The following is a 9,360-nucleotide window of genomic DNA, read 5'->3' on the forward strand; positions in this document are numbered from 1 at the left end:
TTGTCGTTGAAGCCATTTGTACTATCCACCCTTATCCTACTACCGACGCCTCGATAGCCGGATACCTCTGGAGAAGACAACGAAAGATAAAGATGTCCCATATTGCCTACCTCCCGCTACTGTCGCACCACCTTCGATCCAGCAGCAACATGCTAAACATGGGCACATGGCACCTCCGCCAGAGCTACTGTGTAGCACCTGGCTGTAGCAAGCATGACTTGACGTCTCCGCATAAGACGTTGTGCGCAACATCCGCCGGTGGCAGGCACTACCCGACAACTCCGAAAGAGGCGAATGTGTCACCTGCCGAGTCACATCGAATCCGATCTGTTGATGGAGGGAACGTCCTGTACCGCCACCAGCCTTAGAAAGGCGGTCACCACCTCGATATCTAGACTTCGAGCCGCCGACACGACCTCGGAGTCAGCCGCCGTCGATGAAGAGGGGCTGCCGCCCTGATTCCGGGCACTACAGGGAGCACCAACCGCCGCCCTCTATTGTCGTCACCCATACAACGGTAACTGCCGCCGCGATCCTGCATCAAGCGTCGCCAATGCTGGAGGAAGCTCCGGCCGCCACATGCGTCCTGTGACGTCCCCGGGAGCAGGATCCTAAGATCCATCGCCACCTGCGCTGCCACAAGGACCCACCACCTGGCCCGTCATCCCTAGCGGAGGGGACGCCGCCACCGCCATGGCCGGATCCGGGCCGGAGTCGCCGCCGCCACCGCCAAGATCGGATCCGGGTCGGATGCCGCCACCGCCACCGGCCACGCCCAACCCCACATCCATCCTCTGGTCGATCTCCACCCGCACCACCATAAGCGCTTCCGTCGGGAGCCGCCGCGCCGCTATGAATCGAGGAAGAGGCAGCACCCTCGCTGGCGTACAACCCGAGAAGGAGGAGCAGCCCTCCGCCGCTGCCATCGAGCACAAGGGCTCTGACCGGCGCTGTCCCCCAACGGCGACGAAGGGGGAGGCGGGGAGGAGTCAGGACGGCTGGCAGCTAGGGTTGACGCCTCTCGTGTCGACCACGAGGGGGGCCACGCGAGAGGGACGCTACGGACCACGACTGGATCGTCGTCTGTTGAAACAAAGTGGATTTTGTTTTGCGAGAAACAAACAAACCGTGCAAAAAGTACAATAAACCATGAAAAGTGATAAGGGAAGACAATGCAATTTTCTGAACAGGAATTTTCTAAACTATGGAAGTATAAAAAAATGAGAGATATTCTGAATAAAGTATATTGGAACTTGAAAATATTCAAACAACTCAATGGTAAAAAAAGGAATTCAAGACTTTTGGAAATTTAATGATTGACATAAAAAAAACTGAAAGGGTACTACCTGACAACATAGCTCAATTGTTTTTGCCTCGTTAAGATTGGGAATATTAAAATTTCAAAATAATGGTGTCTGATTCTAATATAGTTGAAACTGATTAAATAAGTATAAAGCAGAAATACATATTTATTCATCAGGTACACCAATTGTTTCATAATCCTATCATGGCACAGCTCTCATAGCCGATTTTGATGTTGTATATGTTTAGGCCAAAAAAACAGAAGCTAGTGAAGGCAAGATCCATCGGTTCAAATGAATTTTCCCGCCATCTTGAACGTTGTCTCACTAATTCCTGGACATTCTTTGTGGTTGGATTTACCGTAGTGAGCACATTCTGATATGCGATGAATTTGCATCAACCCCAGGGAAGCACACAAGTCAACTAAAATCACGAGTTCATTAAACTTCAGAGGATACAAACAATCAAGTGGCTTCCTCAAACAAACATCGTCAACACAACTAGTTTGAACTTCATGCCACAAAATAAGGCTGCCGCTGAAGTAAGAAATCACGGTCTGTTTGAAACTAAGCTACTACAGATATAGGTTTCTTACTCACTCCAGAGAATGGCTGGCCATGCCCACAGTTCTACTTTCAGATCACAAAAGCAGCAAAGAGCCCCACCATCAGCAACATACAAAATGCCAGCACAAAGAGGAGAGACCTCTATTCCTCTTGTCAAGAGCGTGAAACTAAACTAGCAACGCTCACGGCGAATGATATAGACCATCATCTTCTGCTTCAGTTCCACCTTGTTTTTCATCAGCTCGAAGAGGCAGATGTCCCCCTCCCGCAGGTTATTGTCTCTCGCAAAAGAAGTCCAGCCTCCAAATATCCTCAGGGCACGATTGGTGTCGTGCAACTCACCATGCCATTGCTGGCTCTTCCCCTCTGCCTGAAACACCAAACTCCGGCTCCCCTTCCGAAGGTACGTGTCACAGTATTGTGTGGCAAAGGTCTGTTTGTTCATATACACGCAGAATACTGAACATATTAGAATAAAATGCAAACTTGCAATTATGGACTGTTGCTGAAACTACTGTGGTGAAACAACATAGTTGCTTATATGGACTGATTTCTCTCAAAACAAATAACTGTCAACTGAAAATCAGAAGAATATTACTCTAGACAAGACTTACTAGGGCGGCACGGACACTGGTCGTGGTCATGACTGCGACGTAGATGTGCAGATCTGATGCAATGGCTCCAACTTTCTTCAGAACTTTCTTCCTCTGCATTTGGGATAGACGGGCACCCAGTGACATCATGTATGGGTCTGTATCATCATGGTCGGGTGTTATTCCAATACGTTTAGTATCTTCCGATTCAGATGACTCGTGCTCACATGGACTGTCTTCTGTAAAATAGTTTCAAGAGTAAAATGGGAGTACCATATAATGGGATAAAACGTTATAAACCAGTTTTAAAGTTAACCTGACAAATCCTCTGACCGAGAAGGTATTGCATCTTTCCTTGCTCGTTTTCGACAATGGCCTGAGCTTCCACTCTGGCAATCATCCGATCGTCCTCGTGCTGACGAATGAGTATTACCATCACTGGAACTGGTTGAAATGTCTGTAGAATTTGTGCTTGGTTCTTGATCATTGATATTGCTCTGTGTGCGAGCAGAACATGACACCACTTTCTCACAACCACTAGCACCAAAGACCACAACCTTGAAGCGACAATTTCCATGGTATCGGAACATCAGCGAGTCTCTTTCTACTATATGATTCGCGTCCACAAACGCCTCCCACCCAGATCGGAGTACTGTTTTGTTCCTACGCTCAGTAATTCCGACATCGTACACATTACCATTGGGGGCTTCTAGTTCAATGGTTCCTGATAGCTTCCACCCAAAATAGTTCACAAAGCTCTCTGGTATGACCTACAAAAATGTGAATAAAAATACGAGTATTAGTTGAAAAATTGTCTTATTGCTACTGATTCAGTTACTTATCAAGGCAACACACCACTGAGCTTACCATGCTATGGCTAGAGTTTCTGTCCATGTGGGTGAAGAAACACTTGACCTTTCCATGCAAATGAGTCCAGTATCTCTTGCAGCACTCGCAGGACTTTCTCATCTCGCCGCCTACTAATGTCCTGTAAGCAGAAAAACATAGATAATGACTGGCACTGGCAGCGAGAGAAAATCTTGCTATCCTCTGCAGCACTTTGTATTAGGCTGCCACTACTCATCAATTTTTCTTTTTCCGAATCATGCATGAGGACTGCTTGCGGTATATCAAGATAGAATCAAGAAACAGAGTACAGAGAGTACAGAGAGTTTCTGGCGGGAAGGACCAGCTACAGCTCAAGCAGATTGCAAGCGCCTAAATGCTCAGCCCCTGCACGCACCCATCAAGTTAACTGGTCTCCAACAAGAATGAAAGCTGTATAGCTTCTCACTGTGGGAATTTCTAAAAGTTTCCTTTGTCTAAGCGGCAGCAAATCTTGCAAAACCCAACAAAAGGACTGGAGGAAAAGAAGCAGAATGCACAGGAAAAGAGATACACAAAATGCTATACAGCAAACAACAGCGAAGGACTCACTGCAGTGCAGGCTGGAAGGGAGTACTCAATGCTCACAACGATGAAGTGTTGCTGGAACTTGAAGAACCAGGAATGGATACCACGGGAAGGCGGAGGAGGGAGAGAAGAAGCAAGTGGAGCCACCGAACGGAAGGCCTGTAGGATGCCCTGATTTGCCCTCTCATTCTCTGCCTCTGCTGCTCTGATGGGATGGGATGGGACTCTACGGCCCTAGGCTGGCATTGTATCAGTTCGGTCATAGACTTGTAGACCCGTCTTGTATAAGCGGGAGGTTTGGTCAAAAAGTTTGCAAAACAGAAAGTTGGCGCCACCGGTTCGGCCGATGAGAGTAGGGTGTTGGATTTCATCTTAGAAAAAAAGGTCAAATCCATAGAAGTCTTGTTTCTGTTTTTAGAGCAAAGACAACTATTCTTTTTTCAAATTTGGAGCAAAATTGTATAAAATCTAGGTGAAATTTGAATGGAAAAAAAAATCTGCGCTTTAAATAGTAAATAAATAAACAATCAGCGCCAAAACCAAAGACTTTCTTTTTTCGTCGGGAGAAAAAGGGAATGACTCTCTCTCACGACCCCTATGCGTGATGCCCACCCGATCTGATTTGGTTTAGTTTTACTAGTGTAAATGCCCGTGCGTTGCAACGGGAAAAAAACAACGGTTCCTATAAATGGGCCAGGTCGAGCAACTATGCCATAAGACAATGAATGGATCGTTGATCAGGATATGCATGGGTATGATTCCCAGTAAATTGATTTGACTGAAGAGCATAACTTTATTGTTAATTCATTCTTTAGATGACTATTGGTACATTCTAAAATTTAAAAGTAGTACATGAAATAAATAGCAATATCAACAAATCTGAAGTAATAGCAGCAGCAAGCTAACCAATCGAGTGTGATAGTTGCAGTAAGCACCTATTCAAAAATAATACCACCTTGGATATAGAAAATAAATATAGACATGTTGAAGAAAAATAAACTAAAAGCGTAAATTTACGGGAAGAAGCGTATTGTGACGGTGAACGCACGAAGTCAATCCGTGCTTTAGGGAAAGATTTTACTTTCTCTCTTTCTCTGGTTCTTACTAACTTCCGTGCATTTTAGCAAATGATACGATCGGGTAATAAGCCGACCGTGAGCCGTTGGGCATGTTTTGGCCACCAACTGGTATTTACTCGTCGACTGTTATTGCTTGATATTGGGTTTCATAATAATCGACGGTATTAAAATTATCTTAGAATATTAGCATTTCAAATACATCTCGTAGTTACACAACCACACATGACCAAAGTACATACATTGTATTCACCATAATCACAAAGTATCACAAGCCTAATGAGTCGAATCTAAATTGCATTGATCAAAATGATCCATCTAGGAAGCATTGAATACACAACAAAATAGTAACTAAGGTATAATGTTACAAAGCATTAGTTAGGCTGTCCAGAATCGAGAACTTCGTTTTGATGCATGACTTCACGGTTCAAAAAAATGCATGACTTGTCGAAAAAGGCTTTCACCCCGCTTTATAAATAAAGCAAACCGCCAGAGAGCACACATATAAGGACTAGTCCAAACACACACACCCAAGTCTCACAAAGAAGTACAATAGGTTCTGCTGAGGGCACAACTCAACAAGCCCAAACAAAAGGAAAGAAAAGCGCCGGAGAGCAAGACAAGCACCTAGTCAGGCTTCGGCGGAGGCGGCGGCGACAGCCAGACGACCATCGAGCGGAGGTCGGCGATGAAGGCGGAGATGGCGTCGCGGTCCTGAGGGCGGCTAAGCGGCCGCCAAAGCTGCAAGAAACCAGACAATTTGAAGATAGCGCTAGTAGCCCGTCGAAGAGGAGTGCGCTGGATCACAAGCTTATTGCGGATCGTCCAGAGGGTCCAAGCGATGGCCCCAATCTCAAGCCACCTAATGTGGTGAGAAGGCAGGGGGAGTTCTGGAGTTCGCTAAATAGGTCGGGGAAGTTAGTGTGACACCAATTTCCACCCACCGCTTCTCGAAAGAAGCTCCACACGAATTGAGCGGACACACAGGAGAAGAAGATGTGATTCGAGTCTTCGGGGACACCACAAAGCGGGCATAGGCCAGTGCCCGGGCCAATGCGCTTGCGAACCTTGACCCCAGACGGGATCCAACCGCGGATCCATTGCCACATGAAGATCCGGATTTTCAGAGGCAAGTGGATGGACCACACCGCCGTAAGGGGGGAGGGGCGTAGGAGGGGGTGATGGCCTGGTAGAGAGACTTGGTGGAGAATTGGCCTGATGGCTCGAGGCGCCATCGCACTTGATCCGGGCCATCGTCCACCACCGACTCGTGGAGAGCGATGCAATCAAGTAATTCATGCCACGCGACGAAATCCGGGGGCCCAAATGGCCTCTGAAATGCTGGGCGCCCTAAGTCAATAAGGGCCCTCTCAACTAAGATCGTAGGGTCTACATCGATGGAGAAGAGGTCGAGGAAGCGCGCAACAAAGGGGGTGTCTCCATCCCACCGGTCAAACCACAACAAAGTCGCCGCCCCAGACCCCGCCGAGATGTTAGACCTTTGAGCCTGAGCATTGATAGTTGTGGATGACACTAGGAGAGTTGGGACAATTTTCGTTGGTTTATTTCTCACACAATGCCATGCCAACCTGAGGGGTTGGGGATACATACTTATAGGCTGCTAGCCAGGCAAGCATATGTTGAGATGCTGTTAAGATGGCAGTCTAAGATGCTAGTCTAAGATGCTATCCTAACTGCCAGTCCTTGATGGTCAGGAACTCTATCCTAACTGCCACAAGGACCATGTGCTGCAGCCCCACAACGACCCTAGTACATAGACTTATCCATCATTCTCCCCCTAAGTCTTGTACGTTGTCTTGTGGGAGAGTTGAATCATCCCGATCCTGGAGCAGCTCGAGGAACTTGACCCTCCCAAGAGGCTTGGTGAGCAGGTCTGCGAGCTGATCCGTGGTGTTGATGTAGCTCGCCTCGATGCTCCCTTCTTCCACACAGCTGCGAATGAAGTGATACCTCAGTCGGATGTGCTTGCTCCGTTCGTGGAACACGGGGTTCTTTGCCAGGGCCAGGGCGGACTTGCTGTCCACCAGGAGCTGCACCGTTCTGGTGTCTTGAACGAGAAGATCACCAAGCAGTCGAGCGAGCCAGAGCGCCTGAGTGCAGGTGGTGGAGGCTGCTATGTACTCAGCCTCACAGCTGGACAGGGCCACCACCTGCTGCTTGACTGATTTCCAGCTCACAAGACACTTGCCGAGGAAGAAGAGGATCCCGCTCGTGATCTTGCCGGTGTCGATGTCGTCGGCGTGGTCGCTGTCGCTGTACCCGACGAAGTGTGCCGCCCCCGGACACCTAGGGTAGTGGAGGCCGTGGTCGAGTGTCCCTGCTACATAGCGGACGATCCTCTTCACTGCTTGCTGGTGTTCCGACGTCGGTCGCTCCATGAACCGGCTGACATAGCCGACGGAGAATACCAAGTCCGGTCGTGTGTGGGTGAGGTAGCGAAGGCTCCCCACAAGGCGTCGGTACTGCGTAGCATTCACTTCCTCCATCATGCTGTCGTGGCTCAGTTTCAGCCTCTCCTCCATCGGAGTGAGAGCTGGGGGGCAGTCGGTGAGCCCAGCTAGCTCAATGATGCGCTTGGCATAAGCGGACTGTCGAAGCGCGATCCCGGAGTGGTCCTGGTGCACCTCAATCCCTAGATAGAAGGAGAGGAGCCCCAGATCACTCATCTGGAAGGTGGCCTTCATGTCTTCCTTGAACGCCGCCACCTCTGCATCTTTGGTGCTGGTGATCACCAAGTCGTCAACATAGACGCCCACCAGCAGGGCATTTCCTCCACTGCCCCGTCGGTAGACAACAGCCTCATGCGGGCTTTGCTCGAAGCCCATCTTCTTTAGCGTGGAGTCCAGCTTGGTGTTCCATGCCCTAGGTGCCTGTCGTAGGCCATAGAGAGCCTTGCGCAAGCAGAGTACCTTGCCCTCCTGGCCGGGAATCGCAAATCCCGGTGGCTGATGCACGTAGACTTCCTCCTTCAAGTCGCTGTTGAGGAATGCCGACTTGACATCCATGTGATGGACACGCCAGCTCTCCTGGGCAGCCAGCGCAAGGAGAAGTCGTACAGACTCCATCTGTGCCACGGGAGCGAAGGCGTCGTCGAAGTCGACCCCTTCCTGCTGCAAGAAACCTTGGGCCACCAGGCGAGCTTTGTGCTTGATGATGGCGCCGGCTCCATCCCTCTTCAGCTTGAACACCCACTTAAGGGTGATTGTGTGGTGACCACGAGGGAGGTCAGCGAGCTCCCAGGTGCGGTTTTGCTCGACCGCATCCATCTCCAACTGCATCCGGCGCGCCATGCCGCATCTCTCTCGGCCTCTGCAAAGGACCGTGGTTCGTCGTCCTCACACTCGAGTTGTAGCTGCGCCTCCAGGTCACGTGGCATCAGTCCTGGCACCGGCTGGTCGCCGAGTAGATCATCCATCGTGCGACACCGCAGCTGTTCGCCTCCATACCATGCGTCGACACGCTCCTCGTCGTGAGTGAGCGGGGAAGCAAACTTCATCGGGTTGTGCTCTGCGTGAGCTGGTGTTGATGAAGACGAACCCGGAGTGGTGACTGCCGGGGCTGGAGTATGTGGTGTCGCCAGGTGTGGTGCCGTTGGCGTAGCAGGCACCGGAGTCAATGCAGTTTTGGGGGCCGGGGTAGACGCGCCCGGCGAAGAGGAGCTGCTTGCTCCCCCGGCTTCCTTGAAGTGGGCGTACTCGACAATGAAGTTGTCATACGTCAGCGTCGAGCCATTGTCCACCGCCTTGTCCCATTGCCACCCTCGCCCTTCGTTGAACACGACGTCTCGCGCCGTGTGCACATGCTGTGTCTTTGGGTTGAGGATGCGGTAGGCCTTTGAGCCCTCCGCGTAGACGATGAAGACTCCAGGAGTGCTCCTGTCGTCGAGCTTGCCGACGTGGCCGAGCTCCTTAGCGAACGCAAGACAGCCAAAGACCCACAAATGGGAGACCGCCGGCTTCCGCCCATGCCAGGCCTCGTACGGTGTCCTGCCGTCAAGTGCCTTAGTAGGCAAGCGGTTGAGGATGTAGACGGCCGTCAGCACCGCCTCTCCCCAGAAAACAGCCGGCATCCCTCTCTACTTGAGGAGAGCCCGAGCCATCCCCACAACCGTCTGGTTGCGTCGCTCGACGACTCCGTTTCGCTGCGGGTTGTACGGCACGGAGTAGTGGCGCTGGATGCCCTCATCGGCGCAGTACAACGCGAATTCAGCCGCCGTTGTCAGTGCGCAACACACGCAATTTGTGGCCGCTCTCCGCCTCCACACCAACCTGCGCGCACCTGATGGCGTCTGCCGCTTCTCTCTTGCTGCCGAGAATCATCACCTACATGTAGCGAGAGAGATCGTCGACGAGCGCAGCAGGAAGTAGCGTCGACCTCCTGGTGTGGCTG

At 50.6% G+C, this 9,360-nt stretch overlaps 1 protein-coding gene across 1 annotated transcript; it reads right to left on the bottom strand.

Moving 5' to 3' along the window:
- Positions 1 to 1,738: 1,738 nt before the first annotated feature.
- LOC123082247 (B3 domain-containing protein Os03g0619600-like) lies at positions 1,739 to 4,068 on the bottom strand. The gene is made up of 5 exons (XM_044504614.1): positions 3,899 to 4,068; positions 3,329 to 3,449; positions 2,778 to 3,231; positions 2,483 to 2,700; positions 1,739 to 2,301 (listed from the first exon to the last, which is right to left on the bottom strand). Exons 2-5 carry the CDS (start codon positions 3,428 to 3,430, stop codon positions 2,041 to 2,043), a joined length of 1,035 nt encoding a protein of 344 aa, XP_044360549.1. The 5' UTR covers positions 3,431 to 3,449; positions 3,899 to 4,068; the 3' UTR covers positions 1,739 to 2,040.
- Positions 4,069 to 9,360: the final 5,292 nt, after the last annotated feature.

Source organism: Triticum aestivum, chromosome 4A (genome assembly GCF_018294505.1).
Source record: "Triticum aestivum cultivar Chinese Spring chromosome 4A, IWGSC CS RefSeq v2.1, whole genome shotgun sequence".
Taxonomy (NCBI): Eukaryota; Viridiplantae; Streptophyta; class Magnoliopsida; order Poales; family Poaceae; genus Triticum; species Triticum aestivum.